Source organism: Ailuropoda melanoleuca, chromosome 4 (assembly GCF_002007445.2).
Source record: "Ailuropoda melanoleuca isolate Jingjing chromosome 4, ASM200744v2, whole genome shotgun sequence".
Classification (NCBI taxonomy): Eukaryota; Metazoa; Chordata; class Mammalia; order Carnivora; family Ursidae; genus Ailuropoda; species Ailuropoda melanoleuca.
Window position 1 is genome coordinate 24,729,790 of NC_048221.1, and position 22,908 is coordinate 24,752,697.

At 41.2% G+C, this 22,908-nt stretch overlaps 2 protein-coding genes across 2 annotated transcripts in view; both read right to left on the reverse strand.

Annotated features, from left to right (window-relative positions):
* Positions 1–1,271: 1,271 nt before the first annotated feature.
* On the reverse strand, positions 1,272–21,353 carry ASB14 (ankyrin repeat and SOCS box containing 14). The gene is made up of 10 exons (XM_019805619.2): positions 21,276–21,353; positions 20,588–20,717; positions 19,043–19,096; positions 18,478–18,611; positions 18,223–18,381; positions 14,775–15,020; positions 11,968–12,139; positions 10,964–11,507; positions 2,403–2,556; positions 1,272–1,688 (listed from the first exon to the last, which is right to left on the reverse strand). Exons 2-10 carry the CDS (start codon positions 20,707–20,709, stop codon positions 1,510–1,512), a joined length of 1,764 nt encoding a protein of 587 aa, XP_019661178.1. The 5' UTR covers positions 20,710–20,717; positions 21,276–21,353; the 3' UTR covers positions 1,272–1,509.
* A 1,145-nt stretch (positions 21,354–22,498) lies between these two features.
* DNAH12 (dynein axonemal heavy chain 12) overlaps positions 22,499–22,908 on the reverse strand; it is a 192,987-nt gene continuing 192,577 nt past the window's right edge. Inside the window, exon 74 of the mRNA XM_034658502.1 lies at positions 22,499–22,755. Within this exon, the coding sequence (XP_034514393.1) occupies positions 22,565–22,755 (191 nt within the window). The 3' untranslated portion in view covers positions 22,499–22,564. The remainder of the gene's footprint in view (positions 22,756–22,908) is intronic.

The window sequence follows — 22,908 nt, forward strand, 5'->3', positions numbered from 1 at the left end:
TGGTGAGGATGTGGAGAAAAAGGAACACACGTGCACTGTTGATGGGAATGCAAACTGGTGCAGCCACTCTGCAAAACAGTATGGAGGTTCCTCAAAAAGTTAAAAATAGAAGTACCACATAATCCAATAACCACACTACTGGGTATCTACCCCCAAAATACAAATTCCTAATTCAAAGTGCTATATGCACTCCTGTTTATTGCATCATTATTTATAATAGCCAAATTATGGAAGCAGCCCAAGTGTCCATCAATAGATGAATGGATAAAGCAGAAGTGGTATACATACACAATGGAATATTCAGCCATAAAAAAGAATGAAATTTGCCATTTGCAACAACATGGATGGATCTAGAGTATAATGCTAAGTGAAATAAGTCAGAGAAAGACAAATACCATGTGATTTTACCCATATGTGGAACTTAACAAATGAGCAAACGGGGAAAAAAAAAAAGAGAGAGAGACCAAGAAATAGAATCTTGACTGTAGAGAACAAACTGATAGTTACCAGAGGGGAGGTGGGGGGGGATGGGTGAAATAGGTGATGGGGATTAAGGAGGGCACTTGTGATGAGCACTGAATAATGTATAGAATTGTTGAATCACTATATTGTACACCTGAAACTAACACTGTATGTTAACTGTAAGGCATTAAAATAAATAAATATAACTTTCTATCAGTGAGCCCCTCTTGGGTGTTTAGTACTGCACTAGGTTCAGTACAGAATCATAAGCCACTTGAAAACACTTTTAATTTCTATTGCAGTGATAACATTAGCCAATAAATGGTAAACCTTAGCCAGGGTTTTGTAGAGAAAAGGACCACAAGTTTCCCATTTAATGATGACATTGCAATTGGAAGTTCTATTTCAGTTAACCGGAACATTCCACTTCAATGCAGGGCTCTACAAGTAAACACACACTTAGCTGGCCTTGGGACTTTTACACAAGAACAGCTAACTTGTAGGTCAAGTAATGGGGTCAGTATTTTAGTCAATGTAATTACTAAGACATTTTATGTGTGTACTTCTCTATAAAAAGAATTAGTTATCTTGAATTATTAGAGGTGGCATCTGTTGTTTTGACATGTAGAAATGTAGTTCATACATTTAATGTAAAATCAATAGAGTGAGAACTGATGTATTTCTGCTAATTGAAATTTTAAGGCTTGGGTTTAGTTTTTTAATTTATTTGTTGGTTTTTTTTTTTTAACTGCCTTTCAGAATGCTCCTGAGAAGCAATATCAAGTCCCCTGTAGGGACTTGAACTCATGATCCTGAGATCAAGACATGAGCTGGGATCAAGAGTCGGACACTTAACTGACTGAGCCACTCGGGCTCCCTGAGAGACAATATTGAGCATATTAAGAAAGAATAGGAATACCAGTATTAAGAATGTAGACTGCATTGAGATTTTAGTGCAAGTTAAAGTGAGAAATAATCATATATAATAAGTCAAACTTTAAGAAATACAGCTTACAGAATTATACCTTTTCATCCAGAATGGTTTGACTACCAGGGTCCTGTGAAAATTCCTTGTTCATAAAGGTCATACTCTTTGTAGAGGACATACTCTTTAAGACGGTTTGGCAATGGAAGGAAGGACATGAAGACCGGGCAGCGCAGACGTAGGCGCCCCATACACTGCCGGATCTTCAGGCGGCACAGATGTCTGAGGGGCCGAGGGTTTGCTAAAACGATAGAAACACACGTTATCCAAAGGAAAGAGAATTGCTTCATTTTTTAGTGATCTTAGGGTTTAGTCAGCAAATGCGTGTTAAACTTAAGCCACCCAAATTTGCATTTGCAATGTCTAAATGGGAAAGGTAATAGGGAAACAACCTTCCCTTCTTGCAGTCCTTCCTGTCGATGTGTTTTCAGAACCAGACTCCAAAGACTGGCATCAGTTGTGGGTCTGAATTCGTTTAATCTATGTGTATTAACCACCCCCTGGCCTTGCCCTGTCCCTCAGGGTCAGGGTAAGAACTAAAGTTCACCACCCTGTGGGGAAATTAGATAAAAGAAATCTTCTTCACTGACGTGCTACTGTGAAAGAATGTGGTTTGAAGGGTCATTTGATATTCTCTGCAGGCTTTGATTTTACTTTTTCTCATCCCTATTTTCATTGCCATGTCATAGCTTCTAATTCCTATATTTACATTGTTCCAGATGATTAAGAGAAAGGTATTACCTACCATATAATATGTGATTACCTAACAGAGTTTATCTACAGGAAATGGTGATAAGTACAAATTAAGTTATAAATAGTAACTTTTTAGATAGGAATAGTATTTTCCTTGGTTTAAGGAAAGCTTTTAATCAGAATGTTTTACTAAGCAAATAAGAATGTAAATACCCAATAGTATTTTTGGTAAGACTCTTCTACAAGAAAGAAGGGTACTCACTCAAGATGAAATGGATTTCTGACCAGAGCCCCTGTTTTTGGAGCACAGCTTTCAACTTTGAACAGATTCGAACTTGATCAACATAATCAAGCAACACTCGAACAACCTTCCCAGAGAGATGTTGCAGCCATGACAATGTTATTACTTCACAGAACTGAGGAAGAAAATTGGAACTATGAATGTAAATGAAAAATTTAAGTATCTATGGGGTTTAGAGCACTAAACTCACAGGAACCAAGGTCTCAAGTCCCTCATTTGTAAACAAAGGCATTGAACAAGGAAATTAATTTTTTTAAAGATTCATTTATTTGGGGGGGGAGAGGGAGAGGGAGAGAGAATCCTCAAGCAGAATCCCCACTGAGCACAGAGCCTGTTGTGGGGCTCGATCCCAGGACCCTGAGATCATGACCTGAGCCAAAATCAAAGAGTTGGCTGCTTAACTGACTGAGCCACCCAGGCAACCCGGGGAAATTATTTCTTAGCTCTAACATTTGGAAAAATATTTAGTACTGTATCATCAGAACTATTTAAGATATAACCAGGTGTGAAAGAGATAGTTACCTAATACCTATTGTCCCCTTTGGTTGGCCACATGGCTATCTGGAATAAAGATTACCTTTCCAGCTACGTTGCACCTAGACACGGCCACCTAACTGAGTTCTAGCCAGCGAGACGAGAGTGAAGTGTAGCAACCCCCAGAATGCACTTAAAGGAGAGCAAGGGGTGTGCTGCTGCTTCCTGCCTGCCTACTGGCTTGTTGGAATGTGGACACAAGTTTCTCTTGTGATCACGGAGCTGTCCAGTTAGAAGGCTGTTTATCTCTGGCCTTTACCTATATGAGCAAGGAATGAGCCATCTTATTATAGCCACTCTCATTTTGAGTTTTCTTTGATTCATCACCTACTCCTCATGCCCGAAGGATAGATAGTTTCTGTCTGTAGGTCATTTACACACTCCTAGCAAGGTGCCCATGTGAGAAGTCAAATAGTACTAAATAAAAAGTCAGGAAATAATACAAGATGATATATACCTAAATGCCATCTCCTACATTAATTATAACCTAAAAATAATATACAATATTAAAACAATATGTTGCCTTTCACTTTTCAGAATTGATTCAAAGTGCTTTCTGCATTTCACTGTTTGATTTTTGCTTTGATTTTAATATGAACTCAGGTATTTCTAGTGCATCTACTCTGTGCTGAGCACAGATGTCTAAGCTGAGGAAAGTGGTGAGCAGGAACTTACACTGATGTATTTGTGGAGGAGACACATAATCAGAAAATGTTAAAAAGATAATTTCACAAACTGGTAAGTGCTATAAAAGAAATGGGCAGCATAATAAGATTAGGGATAACAACTACCTTGGATAAGGTGGACAGATAGGAAGGGTCTCTTTGAGGAGGTAATGCTTGAAACCTGAAAAGTGGCAGCTTTTTGAAAAGCCGGGGGTGTGCTCTAGTTGGGGGAAATAGAAGTGACCAGTTAGGTGGGGAAATAGGAGACTGGTGTGATGAAAGCCAGGAGAGAAATGTCACAAGAAGAAGGAGGTGGTCGAGTCCAAGATGCTGGAGGAGTAGGCGACCTTAGTTTCATCTGGTCCCAGGAATTCAGCTAGATAGCTATCAAATCATTCTGAACACCTGTGACCTCAACCAGAGATCTAAGAAAAGAATAACTGCAACTCTACAAATAGAAAAGCAATCACTTTCCGCAAGAATGACAAGACGGAAAAAGTCACCTCAAAAAAAAAAAAAAAAAAAAAAAAAAAGGCAGTACTGACTGCCAGGGCCCTAATCAGTATGAACAGAAGTAAGAACTCTGTTGGAACTAGAGTTGAGATAACACCTATAAAGAATACTAGCTGGGCTTGAAAAAAAGCATAGAAGACACTAGAGAATCCCTTTCTGGAGAAATAAAAGAACTAAAATCTAATCAAGTCAAAATCAAAAAGGCTATTAATGAGATACAATAAAAATGGAGGCTCTAACTGCTAGGATAAATGAGAGAGAAGAAAGACTTAATGATATATGGGGCTCCTGGGTGGCTCAGTCGTTAAGCATCTGCCTTTGGCTCGGGTCACAATCTCAGGATCCTGGGTTCGAGCCCCACATCAGGCTCTCTGCTCAGTGGGAAGCCTGCTTCTCCCTCTCCTGTTCCCCCTGCTTGTGTTCCCTCTCTTGCTGTGTCTCTCTCTGTCAAATAAATAAAATCTTAAAAAAAAAAAAAGAAAGACTTAATGATATAGAATACAAAATGATGGAGAATAAAGAAGCTGAGAAAAAGATAATTACTGGATCATGAGGGGAGAATTCAAGAGAGAAGTGATATCATAAAGCAAAATAATATTAGAATAATTGGGATCCTAGAAGAAGAGGAGAGAGAGAGAGAGAGAAGAGTAGAAGGTATACTGGAGCAAATTATAACAAAATTTTCCTAATCTGGGGAAGGAAACAGGCATTCAAGTCCAGGAGGCACAGAGAACCCCCCTCAAAATCAATAAAAATAGAACAACACCTCAACATATAATAGGTGAAACTTGCAAATCTCAGAGACAAAGAGAAAATCCTGAAAGCAGCTTGGGACAAGAGGCCTGTAACCTACAAGGGTACAAACATTAGACTGGCAGTGTACCTATCCACAGACCTGGAAGGCCAGAAAAGACTGGCATGATCTGTTCAGGGTGCTAAATGAGAAAAACATGCAGCTAAGAATACTTTATCGAGCTAGATGTCATTCAAAATAGAAGGAGCGATAAAAAGCTTCCAGGACAAATAGAAACTAAAAGAATTTGTGAACACTAAACCAGCCCTGCAAGGAATATTAAAGGGGATCCTTTAAGTGAAAAGAGAGCCCCAAAGTAACATAGACCAGAAAGGAACAGAGACAATATACAGAAACAGAGACTTTACGGATAATACAATGGCACTAAATTCGTATCTTTCAGTAATTATCTGAATGTAAATGGGCTAAATGCCCCCAATCAAAAGACACAGGGTATCAGATCAGATAAAAAAAAAGCAAGACCCATCCATATGCTGTCTGCAAGAGACTCATTTTAGACCCAAAGACACCTCCAGATTGAAAGTGAGGGGATGGAAAACCATTGATCATGTAACAGACCTCAAAAGAAAGCTGAAGTAACAATCCTTATATCAGACAAATTAGATTTTAAACCAAAGACTGTAACAAAAGATGAGGAAGGACACTATATCATAATTAAAAGGTCTATTGAACAAGATCTAACAACTGTAAATATTTATGCCTCTAACATGGGAGAAGCCAATTATATAAACCATTAATAACAAAATTAAAGAAACACATTGATAATTATACCACAACAGGAAGGGACTTTAACACCACACTCACTGCAATGGACAGATCATCTAAGCAGAAGATCAACAAGGAAACAAGGTCTTTGAATGACACACTGGACCAGATGGACTTCACAGATACATTCAGGGCATTCTATCCTAAAGCAACAGAATACACACTCTTCCTCTTTTTTTTTTTTTATTTTGTTATATTAGTCACCATACAGTACATCCTCAGTTTTTGATTTAATGTTCCATGATTCATTAAGAATACACATTCTTCTCGAGTGCACATGAAACATTCTCCAGAATAGATCACATACTGGGTCGCAAATCAGGTTTCAACCAGTACCAAAAAATTGGGATCATTCCCTACATATTTTTGGACCACAAGGCTTTGGAACTGGAACTCAATCACAAGAGGAAGTTTGGAAAGAACTCCATTACAGGGATGTCTGGGTGGCTCAGTTGGTTAAGCATCTGCCTTCAGCTCAGGTCATGATTCCAGAGTCCTGAGATCGAGTCCTGCATCAGTCTCCTTGCTCAGCAGGGAGCCTGCTTCTCCCTCTGCCTGTCATTCCCCCTGCTTGTGTGCTCACTCTCTCTCTCTCTCTCGCAAATAAATAAATAAAAATCTTAAAAAGAAAAAAGAACTCAAATTCATGGAGACTAAAGAGCATCCTACTAAAGAATGACTGGGTCAACCAGAAAAGTAAAGAAGAATTTAAAAAATTCATTGAAACAAATGAAAATGAAAACACAATTGTTCAAAATCTTTGGGATGCAGCAAAGGTGGTCTTAAGAGAGAAGTAGATAGCAACACAAGCCTTTCTCAAGAAACAGGAAAGGTCTCAAATATACAACCTAACCTTACACCTAAAGGAGCTGGAGAAAGAACAGCAAATAAAGCCTAAACCCAGCAGAAGAGAATTCATAAAGATTAGAGCAGAAATCAATGAAATAGAAACCAAAACAACAATAGAACAGACCAACAAAACTAGGAGCTGGTGCCTTGAAAGAATTAATAATATTGATAAACCCCAGGACAGACTTATCAAAAAGAAAAGAGAAAAGACCCAAATAGGGACACCTGGGTGGCTCAGTTGGTTAAATGTCTGCCTTCTGCTCATCTCATGATCCCAGGGTCCTGGGATGGAGTCCTGTGTTGGGCTCCTTGTTCATCAGGGAGCTTGCTTCCCCCTCTACCTGTCCCTGTGTTCTCTTTCTCTCTGACAAATAAATAAAATCTTTAAAAAAAGAAAGAAAAGACCCAAATAAATAAAATCATGAATGAAAGAGGAGAGATTACATTCAATACTGAAGAATATAATTTTAAGAACATATTATAAGCAACTTTATGCCAACAAATTAGGCAATCTGGAAGAAATGTATGCATTCTTAGAGACATCTAAGCTACCAAAATGGAAACAGGAAGAAACAGAAAACCTGAACAGATCCATAACCAGCAAGGAAATTGAAGCAGTAATCAAAAATCTCCCAACAAACAGGAGTCCAGGGCTGGATGGCTTCCCGGAATTCTACCAAATATTTAAAGAAGAAAAAATACTTACTCTTCTGAAACTGATTTCAAAAAATAGAAATGGAAAGAAAACTTCCAAACTCTATGAGACCAGCATTACCTTGATCCCAAAACCAGGTAAAGATCCCACCACAAAGGAGAAAACAGACCAATATTCCTGATGAACATGGATGCAAAAATTCTCACCAAGATACTAATCAATAGGATCCAACAGTACATTAAAAGGATTATTCACCACGACCAAGTGGGATTTATTCCCGGGCTGCAAGGGTAGTTCAACATCTGCAAATCAATCAATGTGATACACTATATTAATAAAAGAAAGGACAAGAACCATATGATCCTCTCAATAGAAGCAGAAAAAGTATTTGACAAAGGACAGCATCCTTTCTTAAAACTCTTCACAGTGTAGGAATAGAGGGAACATACCTCAATATCGTAAAAGCCACCTACAAAAAGCCCACAGCGAATATCATTCTCAATGGAGAAAAACTGAGAGCTTTCCCCCTAAGGTCAGGAACATGGCAGAGATATCCACTGTCACCACTGCTATTCAACATAGTGCTAGAAATCGTAGCCTCAGCAATCAGACAACAAAAAGAAATAAAAGTCATCCAAATAAGCAAAGAAGTCAAACTCTCACTCTTTGCAGATGATATGATACTTTTTGTGGAAAACCCATAAGACTCACCCCAAAATTGCTAGAACTCATACAGAAATTGAGCAAAGTGGCAGGATATAAAATCAATGCACAGAAACTGGTTGCATTCTATACACTAACAGTGAGACAGAAGAAAGAGAAATTGAGTCAATCCCATTTATAATTACACCAAAACCATAAGATACCTAGGAATAAACCTAACCAAAGAGGCAAAGGATCTGTACTCAGAAAACGATAGAATACTTGTAAAGGAAAGTGAGGAAGACACAAAGAAATGGAAAAACGTTCCATGCTCATGGATTGGAAGAAGAAATATTGTTAAAATGTCTATGCTACCTATTGCAATCTATATATTCAGTGCAATCCTTATCAAAATACCATCAAGTTTTTTCACAGAGCTGGAACAAATAATCCTAAAATTTGTAGGGACCAGAAAAGACTCCAAATAGCCAAAGGAATGTTGAAAAAGGAACCCAAAGCTTGTGGCATCACAATTCCAGACTTCAAGCTCTATTTCAAAGCTGTAATCATCAAGACAGTATGGTCCTGGCACAAAAACAGACACATAGATCAATAGAACAGAATAGAGAATCCAGAAAAGGACCCTCAACTCTATGGTCAACTAATCTTCAACAAAGCAGGAAAGAATATCCAATGGAAGAAAACCAGTCTCTTCAACAAATGGTGCTGGGGAAATTGGACAGCCACATGTAGAAGAATGAAACTGGACATTTCTTTTCTTTTCTTTTCTTTTCTTTTCTTTTCTTTTCTTTTCTTTTTTTTTTAAAGATTTTATTTATTTATTTGACAGAGATAGAGATAGCCAGCGAGAGAGGGAACACAAGCAGGGGGAGTGGGAGAGGAAGAAGCAGGCTCATAGCAGAGGAGCCTGATGTGGGGCTCGATCCCATAACGCCGGGATCACGCCCTGAGCCGAAGGCAGATGCTTAACCGCTGTGCCACCCAGGCGCCCCTGGACCATTTCTTTACACCATATACAAAAATAGACTCAAAATAGATGAAGGACCTAAATGTGAGACAGGAATCCATCAAAATCCTAGAGGAGAACACAGGCAGCAACCTCTGTGACCTTGGCCGCAGTAAGTTCTTGCTAGACACGTCTCTGAAGGCAAGGGAAACAAAGACAAAAATGAACTATTGGGACTTCATCAAGATAAAAAGCTTTTGCACAGCAATGGAAACAGTCAACAAACCCAGAAGACAACCTACAAAATGGAAGAAGATATTTGCAAATGTCTTATCAGATAAAGGGCTAGTATCCAAAATCTATAAAGAACTTATCGAACTCAACACCCAAAGAACAAATAATCCAATCAAGAAATGGGCAGCAGATATGAACAGACATTTCTCCAAAGAAGACAACCATTTGGCCAACAGACACATGAAAAAATGTTCCACATCACCGGGCATCAGGGAAATACAAATCAAAACCACAATGAGAGGGGTGCCTGGGTGGTTCAGTCAGTTAAACATCTGCTTTCAGCTCAGGTCATGATCCCAGTGTCCTGGAATCAAGCCCCACATCTGGCAACCTGTTTAGCAGGGAGCCTGCTTCTTCCTCTCCCTTTTCCTGCCACTCCCTCTGCTTGTGTTCTCTCTCTCTCTGGAAAAAAAAAAAAGCGCAAGGAGATACCACCTCATACCAGTCAGAACGGCTAAAATTAACAAATCAGGAAATGACAGATGGTGGCAAGGATGTGGAAAAAGGGGAACCCTCCTACACTGTTGGTAGGAATGCAAGTTGATGCATCCACTCTGGAAAACAGTATGGAGGTTCCTCAAAAAGTTGAAAATAGAGCTATCCTACGACCCAGCAATTGCAGTACTGGGTATTTACCCCAAAGATACAAATGTAGTGATCTGAAGGGGCACCTGCGCCCAATGTTTATGGCAGCAGTGTCCACAATACCCGAACTATGGACAGAGCCCAGATGTCCATTGACAGATGAATGGATAAAGAGGATGTAATATCTATATACAATGGAATATACTCAGCCATCAAAAATATGAAATCTTGCCATTTGTAACAATGTGGATGGAATTATGTTATGGGTATTATGCTAAGTGAAATAAGTCAATCAGAGAAAGACAACTATCATATGATCTCATATGTGGAATTTAAGAAACAAAACAGGGGGATCATAAGGAAGGGAGGAAAAAATAAAACAAGACAAAATCAGAGAGGAGACAAATCATGAGACTTTCAATCATAGGAAACAAACTGAGGGTTGCTGGGGGGGTGGGGTTGGAGGGATGGGTTAACTGGAGGGATGGGTGATGGACATTAAGAAGGGCATGTGATGTAATGAGCACTGCGTATTATATAAGACTGATGAATCACTGACCTATGAAAATAATAATACATTATATATTAATTGAATTTAAATAAAAAAATAAGAAGAGGTGGTCAACTATTTATTGTGATTCCTTTTTCATCAAAAAGGTGACCAAAGAGGGGCACTGGGTGGCTCAGTCGGTTGAGCATCTGCCTTCAGCTCATGTAATGATTTTGGGGTCCTGGGATTGAGCCCCATGTCAAGCTCCCTGCTCAGTGGGGAGTCTGCTTCTCCCTCTGCCCCTCCCCCTGCTCATGCTCTCTCTCAAGTAAATAAATCTTTAAAAAAAAAAAGGTGACCAAGGAGACCTATTTAATCAAATTTTGGAGCTAAAAGAGGTAGCCAAGAACCGAGGACATGGGTGTCAGGACCCCAGAAACATTTCAGCTAGGTTACTCACCCCTTCAAAGAAAAAGCATAACTCGTTTATTAGACTGCATTCATTCTTTAAAACCTTACTCAGATGCTACTTCATTTGGGAAATTCCCCAGGTAAAGTTAAATCACGTTTCCCTCTGAACGGTTTCTGTACCTTTTACATCTACTACCATATCTATTTTACATGTATTTATCATACTGAAATCCTTTCAACTATGAGCTTCTGGAGAGAATGGATGGCACCTTATCTATTGCTGTGCTTCAAGGCCACCAATAATGACTATATAAGGTGATATAACACTGCACACTTACCATAGTATCTTTGATAACTGTAGATGTCCAGCCTTCAAAAGTATAACAAGGATGAACTTTGTTTCCATGAGGACAGTCAAAGCACCGCTCTGTGTCATACCCGTAATTCAACAGCATCCTGAGCATGACTTCATCTTTCAGTGTGTACTGCAGTGCTGATGGGAAATGTAAAGGGTTGACTCTGCAGAAATAATTGACGTTGGCCCCATGCCGTAGCAGCAGACTTATCAGCTCGTAGTTGCCCATCCGTAGGGCTATCTGGAGGCAGTTAACTGGGTCTTGATTAGGCAGAGCTCCAGCACTCAGAAGCAGCTTAACTGAAGAGAGGTCACCATTCGATACAGCAAAATACAAAGCTGACTTCCTGTGGTCGTCATAGTGTTTGCGAATTCTCTGATCTAGCATGAAATTTACATCAAATCCAGCCTGAATGAGGAGTTCCAGGCATTCGGGGTGTGCTCCCGCTGCCGCACAGTGGATGGGACTGATGCCGCTCTGCTTAATGGCAACAGGGTCCGTCACTGGAACCAAAATCTTTAGAGCTCTGAGAAAGAATTTCAAAGTGCATCAGAAAAAAATGTTTTTGTTAAGATGCAGCATTAACCTGTTTATGATGGTTTTATACTAGTACGAGATGGAGTTAGTATCAGGTGGCATTAGGACCCCCAAACAAAAAGTGCATAACTCCTGCATCCAAAAGCTCAGATACTTAGTAAAGTTAAGTGAAACTACTGTCTAGATATAAAACTCAGAATGAATCTAATCGGTGAGACCTGGGGTTCCCCATATTGCCCAAGGACCTGATAATAATAGTAGTTTTCTGTCTCGTTCGTGGCTACAGAGGATGCCTGTCTTCACCATTTTCTAGCCGGTTGAGAGTTTCCTGTCTTTCAAAGGGATGTTGGAATTACAGGATCAGAAGTAACACCAAGTTCCCAGAAACTGCCCCCCAAATCCCCCATAGCTCTTCCTATTTCTATCTGCACCGATGTAACTGAACTTACAACAAATGGCCTCTGTCAGCTGCCACATGAATGGGCAGGTGACCTGAATTCTTAGGGATGTTGGCATCAGCTCCACGCTCTAGAAGAAGAGTCAGACAGTCTGGATTTCCTCCGCTGGCGGCTTCAAGTAAGATGGAAGCAGAGTCAGAGGCCTGACCAAGAGCGTTAGCTCCTAAGAGGAGAAAAAGTCTGTTATGCAAAAAAACTCTTTCCCACTGTATTGCTTATGCATTCTTAATATATCAGCACTACCAAAAAGCAATTATTAAGGAGCCACTTGAGCAAAGCACTACAAATCAAAGAAATAAAAAATGTACCTCCTGTTCTCGGCCAGTTTATAATGCAGTTGGGGAAGGAAGAAATGCTGCACGCAGTCTCTAAATTATGAGTAGGCTGGCTTTCAGAGGAATTTTAATAAGTTATTTGTTTGGAACTTGAAAATTCCAGGAGAAATAATTTTATAGAAAGTGATTTTATTTCCAGATGGCCTATAAAAGCCCACTTACCCCATACTTATACATAGGATGGTACCAACGATAGCACCAGGCCGTCTGTTTATGTCTTGGTGGAAAATGGCATTTGTTCTGTTTTAACATGTTCTTAGCGGGCTGTTTGTAGTAAGACACACTAGTTGTTTGCAGTTGAAGCTGGGGACTTAGAGATAACAGGATACTTTCTAGTGCCCGTAGTGTGCCGAGCGTCATGACGGTGTGGATGGTAAGGGTACCAAGTGTAGGCAAAATGTCCTCTGAAAGTTCTCAGTTCTGGATTTTGAGGGGAACTGGATGGCAAAAGAAGGAGAAAGGTGTTTTGGGTCAGCTGCAGAAGGCCTCTCAGTAAAATGGGTTTTGAAGAAAGAGTGGCCTCTGAATGGACAAAGGGCAAGGGGAGCATTCTGGGCACATTCACAGCACATATAAGACAGATGTGGTGGCTTTAAAATAGTAGAGACTCCACAGTCATCCGAACATAGTGGCCGCCCAAGAACCCCACTCCAGGAATGCATGAGGAAAGTTCGGATAAGCCTCCAGGGAAACAGTGCTCACCCCGTACGGGTTCCTTTAGGTGCGTAATTTCTAAACTTCACATCAACCCTGACAAGTAGATGCCAGAATCTCCACTGTAAAGATGAAAAACCGAGGCTCCTTGAGGGTAAGTGACTTCCCAAAGAGACACACAGCTGGTAAGCAAGGTAGTCAGGATTGTGGACCAGACCCAGGGCCTGTTTCTATGATGCCACGTTACCACTCCCGTCATGCAGGTGGTAAAGTAGTGTGAGTCGGAATGAGACAGATGTGGGTTCAGATCTTGGCTCTGCCATTTCCTAGCTGTGTCACTTTGTGCAAATTACTTCATAAGGGAGTTGCCTCAGGGAAATACTTCACTGAGGTCAACTGATGCTGGTTTCTTTTAAGAGTTAAGGATTTAAAATCTGGTGCTTCTCCTCTTTCTTTGTATTTTAATCAATGATCTATACAAAAGGTTACTTTTTTTGTGTAGATGGAGGATCCAGCGTTTATTTTTGTTATTCTAGCTCATGACTTTAGACTTCTCTGATATTGTTCATTTAAAGCATCTTTTTTTTTTTTTTAAAGATTTTATTTATTTATTTGACAGAGATAGAGACAGCCAGCGAGAGAGGGAACACAAGCAGGGGGAGTGGGAGAGGAAGAAGCAGGCTCACAGCAGAGGAGCCCGATGTGGGGCTCGATCCCATAACACCGGATCATGCCCTGAGCCGAAGGCAGACGTTTAACCGCTGTGCCACCCAGGCGCCCCTGCTCATTTAAAGCATCTTATTTAAAATGTCTTATGGCCACTGACTGAAAACTACAACAGCCTCCCCTGAATGATGGGAAAGTTCCAGGTACGTGTAAAAAGCAGAGAGTTTTTCTGAAAAACAGGAATCCCTGTAGGCTAGAAACATGGAGACCAGGACCGTATATTGCTAAAGAAAGAAATAAGGCTTCTGGACACAAACAGGAAGGAGAATAAAGAAGGTAAATCTAATACTGGGACTTTATTAAATCTTGGTAAAGATGTGCTTCTTTGCCAAAATCTCTAGATCCTACATTGCTTCATTAATGGGCGTCTCCTCAAAGACAATAAATGCCAAAGTTCTCTGAGCCAAGGTCTCTGCCAGTTAAACCAGGATCTAGAATTGGTAGCAGGGGAGGGTGTGTTTAAAGGGAAGTCCTCCAACTGGTACCATCCCTAGCCCTCTTTCCTTAAGTGTAAAATGAGGACAGTGCCTACTTTACAGGGTTTTAGAAGATCACATAAAACAGGGTAGGTAGTTTAATGGCTGGTGCTAGAAAGTACTCGATAATCTAAGTTGCCTTCTCCTTCTCAGTTGTGGGTATTACTGGAGAGAGAACTGGGACCCAGAGAGAAGCAGCCAGGGAGCAATTCCTAACAACAGAAACATCCGACAACACACTGGACTGGCCCGTGACTTAGCTTAGCAGAGACGACATGTAGGGGGTGATGTGGGTTCTGCGAATCTAGAAACGGACAACACATAAAAAATTAAAAAAACAGCCATCCTCAGCATGGATGGGGAGCGCTATGTAAAAGAGTAACCTGCACCCTAGTAATCTTACGGGAATTACTGCACATTGAAGGAGAAATGGTCAATCTCCATTTTAGGCTTTTTAGTAGCCACTATTAACACATGCTTTCATCAGATATTTATGTTAGGATTAGATAAAACGTTAACTTCTATTATTCTGAAGCTCTCCATGAAGAGGAGGACGCTTGCATCATGTTACCCTTTGGGGGTGTGCTGACTGTATAGAAAATCTTGCCTTTCTGCAGTAACATTTCCATGATTTCAGTGTGTCCACTTTGGGCAGCAAGAGCAAGAGGAGTGAATCCGTAGGAGCTCTGTGGGTCCGGGTGTGCCCCAGACACCAACATCAGCTTCACTATGTCCTGCCTGCCCAGTTTGGCTGCTTCATGGAGAGCTGTCCTCTCGTTGGTACACCGCAGATTCACGTCTGCCCCATAGCTGATCAGCAAGGCGGCCATCTCGTAGGAGTCACGTAGAACGGCTGGGAAAGTAGAAGTGAAAAAGGCGTTAAGTTCACCAGGAAATTATGGCCAGAATGTCTAATTAGCCAGTGTCCCTCAGGCTTCTTAAGGAGCTCTTCCTGCCTACTCCCATGTGCCAGCATTTTGTGCTTAGGAAACAGATTGCAAAATGAGGCTTATATCCAATAATATTAATAGTGTTTTACATCCATAGCCTATTGGCTTTTCTGTAAGCCAAGAACAATTATTGTCTACTGCCTGCTCATGTGGCTGAAAAACATAAACACACAAAATTTTCATTTATCATTTTTATGTTCTTCTCTCAAGAAAATGGGAACTTAAGTACCAAAAACAGTCCTAGAAATGCTTTTAAAAGTGCTTTAAACAAAGAAAAACAAACCCAGCAATAATTAGGAAATTATTTTTTATTTTTTTAGAGAGAGAGCGCACACACGAGTGGAGGGCAGAGGGAAAGCGAGAATCCCAAGCAGACTCCACGCTCAGCTCAGAACCCACCTTGGGGCTCAGTCTCATGACCTCAAGTTCATGACCTGAGCTGAAATCAAGAGTCGATGTTTAACCAACTGAGCCACCCAGGTGCCCCAGGAAATTATTTTTAACCTCATGTTTTGTTAAAATTTTCTAACTGGGTTTTCTGCATTTATGTGGTTATCACTCACATTTGGATGATCATCTTTAAGTTCTTCAAGATTCTAAAACAACTTAACGTATCCATCTCCAGGGCATCTGGTGTGCAGTCATTTAAGCGACTGACTCTTGGTTTCAGCTCAGGTCATGATCTTGGGGTCGTGGGATGGAGCCCTGCATCGGGCTCCACACCGGACATAGAATCTGCTTGGGATTCTCTCTCTCTCTCTCTCCCCCTCTGCCCCTCTTGCTCATGTGCATGCTTATTCTCTCGCTCAAATAAATCTTGAAAAAAATATGTATCCATCTCCACGTGTTAACTGTTGGCAGCCAGTGTGCGTGAGGACTCTTGCTGGGTGCCGGATGTTGAATCAGTGTGAATTTTGTTCGCAACCATTTATGATGTGCCATGGAAAGTGCTTTAGGACTAGAAATGCAAAGTGCCAAGGGTGTTGGGTCTTTCTTAACTCATCGAGTGGGCATTAGTGTGCATTCTGATTCTGGAAACTCATATCCTTTGTTTTAGGAAATCATTTTCTTGCCTTGTTCATTGATGATACACCGCCTCCATCTTGTCTGTTCTCCTTCTAGCGCTTCTGAGATTCACATGTTGCTCTTCTTAGATGGTTTCTTTTTCTTTCCTATTTCCCATTTCTTATCTTCTTCTGGAAGTTTTCCTAAACTTTATCTCCCAGCATTCATTTTGAGTTTTATACTTCTGCTACCATTTTTAATTTTCAAGGGCATTTTTGTTATTTTGTTCAATTTTTTGCAATGTCCCGTTATTTCATTGCTTTTCACTAATTTCTCTAACTTGATCATAATTTCCCTCTACATTTTATTTTCCCTAAATAGTCTCTCCTCCAAGTTGCTTATCTCTGTTGAAGACTTTTCTCGGATAGCCCTTATCCGTCTGCTCGTGATTAAAGAGTTGGGGACTGAAAAGCTGACTGGGGATCCTAAACGTTGAGAGTAGCTCTTGGGCCGTGTTCCCAAATGTGTGTTGATGTGCCTGGGCCATTTGTTGGGGAACCCCCAATTTCACTCTCTTTAGTTCTTTCTTTTTGGGTATATCAAATTCCCCATAGAAGCCTCCTCTTGGAAGGTAGAGTTCTGGCTGCCAGCTTTCTAGAATCCTGGTGGAAGAGGAGGGCTGGGATGTCTCGGCCTGTGTTTGCCTAATCTCTCCAGTGTTTTCAATCTGGTACCCCCACCATTGCCAACTATCCCCCAGCCCAGAGAGCCTCTGTTTAAACTGCCCAGAGAATAAACCTCCAGAATTCAGGTGGAATGGGAGAAGGGATCTGTAGCACCAGCTTCTTGTTCCTTAACAGTGTTCCAACAATTCCCCCTATGTTAGCTGCCTGTCCTTCACGGGGGCTCCATGAGGGAACTATCGCCAACAACTTTCCGGGCCTTTTGATGTAATTGTGTTGTTTTCCCCAAAAGCAAATTAAGATTCAGTTTTCTTTCCTTTCTTTCTTTCTTTCTTTCTTTCTTTCTTTCTTTCTTTCTTTCTTTTTATATAATTTTTATTTTGTTATGTTAGTCACCATACAGTATATCCTTAGTTTTTGATGTAGTGTTTCATGATTCATTGTTTGCGTATAACACCCAGTGCTCCATGCAGTACGTGCCCTCCTTACTACCCATCACTGGCCTATCCCAATCCCCCAAACACCTCCCCTCTGAAGCCCTCAGTTTGTTTCCCAGAGTCCACAGTCTCTCATGGTTCATTCCCCCTTCTGTTTACCCCCACTTCATTCTTCAGCTTTCTTGTCACTGACCAGTCATCCATCTGCTCTCCGGGTTTTAAAAAACTATGTTGCTGTTGTCTCCTCACTCTTTTGTATCTTACCTCCTTAAAACAATTTCTTAACTGTAAGTTTAGTGAAGACTCAGGAGGGAACAAAATCAGCCATTCGTGTTCAGTCTGCCATCGGCTGCCTCTTCCTACTCCGCCCACCTCTTAGATTTCTTACTCCCGAATTCACTGGCTAAGACACCGTGCAAAATGATCAGCTCATTGGCAGAGATTTTGAACCAGGCCACCCCGTGGGCCAGTCTGTAGAGGGTCACATACCCATGTCCAGTCAGTTGGGACCAGAATGACAGCCCCGCAATTATTACACAAAAGGTGGCACAAAAAGCCACCTTTCCATTCGCAGGGACACGGACGGAGCTGAGAGTGCTATGCTAAGCGGACTCAGGGAAAGACAAGTACCACATGCTTTCATTCGCACGTGGAATTTAAGAAACAAAATGAATGAGCAGAGCTGGGGGGAAGGAGAGAGAAAGAAGCAAACAGAGACACACACTCTTACTATGGTTACCAGAGCTGGGGGATGGGGCTTAAGGGGTGCACGTGTTGTGAGGGGCACCGGGTGATGTGCGGAAGTGCTGAATCACTGTATTGTTCACCCGAAACTAATGCAGCACCGTATGGTAACCGGAATCAAAATAAAAGCTAAAAACAAAACAAAACAAAAAAACCCCAAAACATTGCCTTTGAAACCTGTGGGTGTGGCGGACACTCAGAACCACAGACTGTTTCCTGCAGACAAGGTAATTTACCTGTAAGAAGAGGAGAATTGCCTTCAGAATTCTTGGCATCCGGATTGCAGCCATTGAGGAGGAGGAAACGGGCATTTTCTAAGAGGCAAGTGCTGACAGCCAAAAACAGTGGCGTTTCACCATTGTGGGTGGTTTGCTCCCATGCGCTCGGTTTTGAAGCTGAAATCAATCCATTAGACCGCACAGGTTAACATACAGAAAGGAGTCTTAGGTTTATTTCTCCGAAGCGTGAGAAGAGTTATAAAGGGAGTTTACCTTTCAGGGTGATCTGCAAAATGTTCTTATTTAACTGCACGGCAGCCTTATGCAGAGGGAGCCAGCCTGCCCCATCTGCTTCAGCAAAAGCAGAATGGAACTTGGTCAAGCGTGACAGTGCATCTTCCTTACCTATTAACAGGTCAGATGGCAACAGATTCACATTTGGCCCACACACGAGGCTGCCCGCATTACTTCTGAATCCCACCATCAAGGTCAGTGCAGGGGACGACAGAGTTCGAGCCCCGCGCTTTAGGAAGGACACATTAGAATGGCATGGGACGAAGCAGCAGTAAGGCCTTTCCCAGCGTTCCCTGTCGCCGGGGCCTGTGCTGCCCCTCAGTGCCCCCCGCTCCCAGCTCAGCAGCACTTTGCTAAGTTGTGCTGTGGTATTTTCTCGCAGGCTCTGGTGAATGGGGAGGGGGCACAGTGTTGAGCATTTGGGAAAACCTGCCCCTGGGCTTCCGGAACGCAGGGGGGAGTGCGCAGGGGGGAGTGCGCCGGTCAGCACCACAGGTACCACCACCACCAGCCGGAGGGGACAGAATAGGAGGAGTACTTAACTGCCTCTATTGTTTCAATTATCTTCTTGTAGTCAGCGCTCAAAAAGGAATGCAAGCTGCATAGAAAACAAATATATATGTAAGCCCCAAACTGAGGGAAAAACAAAGGCATTTGATAAAAACACAAAGGGTAAGGGCAACTGACGTTAGCGAAGGATGAACTCTTACATGAGGCAGTTACTGAGGCTTCATGGAAATACTTCCAAAACATCCTGTGACCCGATGCACTCCAGGGAAGCTGCTCTCCCATGTCTATCTTCCTTGGGGGTGGGGGTGGGGGGGCCGCATTATCCCACCTGTCTAAGTAGCATTTCCTAATTCCTTCAAGTGCCTGACCAAGGCCGCAAGCTTTCCCACGTACCATATAACTGTGCAAGTCTAATGACTGAGATTTATCACTACAGTTCCCTTTCTCTGAAACTTTTCAGTCATCAAAATTTTATGCCTTTCAACCTAAAATCATGACTTAATTACTGAAAACTTTAAAATATTTCATCACAAGGTTAATGGAACAGATAATCTAAGGAACCCAATTTTTTACAAAACTTTATTTAAAGATGACTTTAAAGATTATTCCTAAATGTAACACGGAAGTGTAGGAATGGTGTGGGGAAGAGCACTGACCCTGAAGCCAGACCGCCTGCCTCTCACTTACCAGCCCTGTGACCTTGGGTAACACTTACCCGTCTCCTCGTCTCTACGTGGGGATAATAGGACTTACCACATAGGTAACGAGAATTAGAATTTAAATGAGTCAATATTTATGAAATGCTTAAAATAGTGTGGCACAAAGTGATTGGTCCAATGTACTTCAACATCTCTATATTTAATTATAAAATCCGTTGGAGTTAAAACACATCTATCCAGTTTTATGTCCAGCAGGCAAATAGAGGTCACCATCCCATGCAAACAGAGTTAATCACCCCTGAAAAACAACAGTAACTGCTGGGGGGCGAGGTTACAGATCAGCCAGAGAGCATTGGAGCGAGTGTGCCTGGCTGGGGATGATCCACCTCCAGGGCGATCCTTTTACACCACGAGGGACCCATGGGGTCCTTTCCTGGTGCTGTCATTACAGAACTCTGAATATACACCCTTCAGAAAGGGTCCCTTCTGGGTTTAAGTTTACATCTTTCCACCTTTTGATCTGAATAAAGACTGGACCTTACCCCATCTCCCCGCTGAGGGTGAGGATAATTTTCTATGTGTACTGGTTGGATTTATGCATTCCCTTTGGCTCCCCGAAGACCAGATGCATTAGAGTTCTCTAGCCTTTCCTATCCTTGTGCATTTCTTCTCATTTCCAGCCTGCAAGCTCTCGGCCAGAGTTGCTGCTAACCTTCTTCAACTGTTTCCTCCCTGACTACATCCTGAATTATTTCCAAATTTTCCTGTCTGGCTGGTGAGACATCAGGTCTCATAGATATTTAAATGACAGCTCCTTAGATTTTGACCTCTCTCCTGTTTTTATCACAACACTAGAAGTGTGCTAATGAGAGTCTCGACTGTGGAACACTCATGCCACATCGCCAGTGAGATACCGTTACCTGTCGTCTGCGGATGCCTGCTGTGTCGTCCTCGGCCAGTGAACGTCCTGTAAGCTCTGCTGGATGATGAGCTGGGTATCCAAGTCCTCATCTGTGTCTTCATCGCTGGTGTAATTATTCATGTGGAACGCTGACAGAGTCAGAATGAATTAAAACTATTTCTCCAGTTGTGAAAACAAGATAATCAAATACTTAAAACCACAAACGAAATTCAGAGAACTACAACATTAATAGGACTGAGAAAATGCAAAATTTAGAAAAAATATTCATTAAAATTTCTCATAAATTTAAATAGTTTTCTGAACTGCCACAAATTCAACATAAATTTGAAGTTTCCGTGAGTAGCCACTGACTTAAAGCCAGTTCAGGAAAAACCACCGTTCATGTAAGACTTAGGTCAGTGCCATTTTAACTATGAAAATAATGATTTATTTTAGACTTGGCTTAGGAGGTTTTTTTTCTCAGTCATTGAAGCACTGACCCAAAAGAACATCTTTATGCTAAAAATAACAGTAAATACTAAAAACAAACATGTTATAGGAATATATGTACTCTCATAATACAACATATAACAGGAATAGTGGTAGTAAAACACAATGTATTTTATTAGGCAAAATCTCAATGGTTTTAAAAGAACATTTCTGTTTTAGCACAGAATAGGTTTGATCACATAACAAAGACTTTTTACCTTCTGTTATATCCTTCAGGAGAGCGCGGAAGTTTTCACTGTCAAAGATTAGCACATCAGAATTTTCGCTTATATTTAGGATCTCCACTCCCCTGTAGTGACCATTCCATTAATAGCTTTACTATAAATACCTGATCATAAGACAGTCTGGCACATTCTCCTTGGCTTTTTTTACATGTGTTTTAGCTCTCTTTGGAAACATGATCTCTTTTCTTCACTGCTGTATTCATCAAATTTAAAGGACTAAACATTTTATTCTTGGTATAAAATGCTTTTGCAGGGGGTTGGCTGTGCGCAGTGAATCCCTTCTCGTCAGCCTCCTGCACATAGCTACTGCAGACCAGAATCAATTTTCCACTTGAGAGGCCAAACTCTTTTCTTTGACCAATTTATCAAAGTGACCGTCCCAACCGTCCTGATTCACTGCTGGGTAGCTGCACCTACATTTTCTCTGGGTTACAGAGCTGCCGCCTAAAATATCCTGGGAATCCCAAGGAAGGAATTCATTCCACACAAGATAATAAAATTTCGACTATAATTTTTTGTTGAAATGTTTTACAATTGTTAATCTATGCTATTATGAATATATGCTAATAATAAGAATATTAACTATTAAACATAGCAAAGAGGCACTTGGCATTTCCAGTCAAACATGAGATCAGTGCCAAGCAGCACAACACTGCCGTGGGTGTGCAGACCCCCCCCCCCCCCCCCCCCCCNGCCTTTCTATGCAGTAAGGAATTGTTTTGATATTTTCCTTATTTAGAATCACCTCTGGCAGGTGACTGGAAAGTCAACTAGTACTGAAGCTGAAGAAATGACTTAATACTTGGGAAAACATATTTTCTGATATTGAGTTTTATCCGATTATTCTCCCCAAATCTGTTTCTCACCTACATATCAAATAAATCAAAACTTCCAAGGTTTCTCATAGGCTTCAAAGAAACATTTCTCTTCATGTTTTCTAGAAGGGCTGTATTCCGGTCAAGCAAGAGTGGTACATCAGGCAGGAGGACTGTGAAAAGACCATCTAAAAGAAAGACACATGGGGCGCTCTGGTGGCTCAGTCGGTTAAGCGTCCAACTCTTGATCTCAGCTCGGTTCTTGATCTCAGGGCTGTGAGTTCAAGTCCTGTGTTGGACTCCACACTGGGCATAGAGCCTACTTAAAAAAAAAAAAAAGAATGACACGAAGATACTTGGCTTTATAATATATATATTTTGAAGTAAATGAAGACAACACAGATCCTTTTTTAATGTCTTTCAGATGTTTTCTTAAGTTTGTCCAATTTAGTTATCCAACTGACAAAGCAAGGCAACCCCACGCTTGATCCAGTGTTGAGTGGGTTGGTCGGTCTTTAACAGCATTGCAATAACAAAGTTAGTAGAATGTCCTGTAGTGGAAAGGGTTCCTTTACGTTCACTTGTCTTGTAGAGGGGACAGATGTAGGCGTTCGACTTCACAATCTGAGACTTTTTGGCTTGGAAAAGAAAGAAATACATTCATTTGGTAAAGGGAAAACAGCCCCTAGGACTAAAAGAACAACTATTTTAGCACTAAATCTAAGATCATGATTATAATATTTGAACATTTCAATGTTGTTATTGTTAGTTTACCGTTGGTATGTAATTAT

What these genes read in the sequence shown, in the direction of transcription:
- ASB14 (XM_019805619.2), bottom strand. Translation starts at nt 20,709, where the DNA reads ATGAATAATTACACCAGCGATGAAGACACAGATGAGGACTTGGATACC. An exon ending in TTTGCAGATCACCCTGAAAG is followed by an intron (nt 18,382 to 18,477) that starts GTAAACTCCCTT and finishes GATTGATTTCAG; the next exon opens with CTTCAAAACCGAGCGCATGG. An exon ending in GCTGACAGAGGCCATTTGTT is followed by an intron (nt 11,508 to 11,967) that starts GTAAGTTCAGTT and finishes ATTCTTTCTCAG; the next exon opens with AGCTCTAAAGATTTTGGTTC.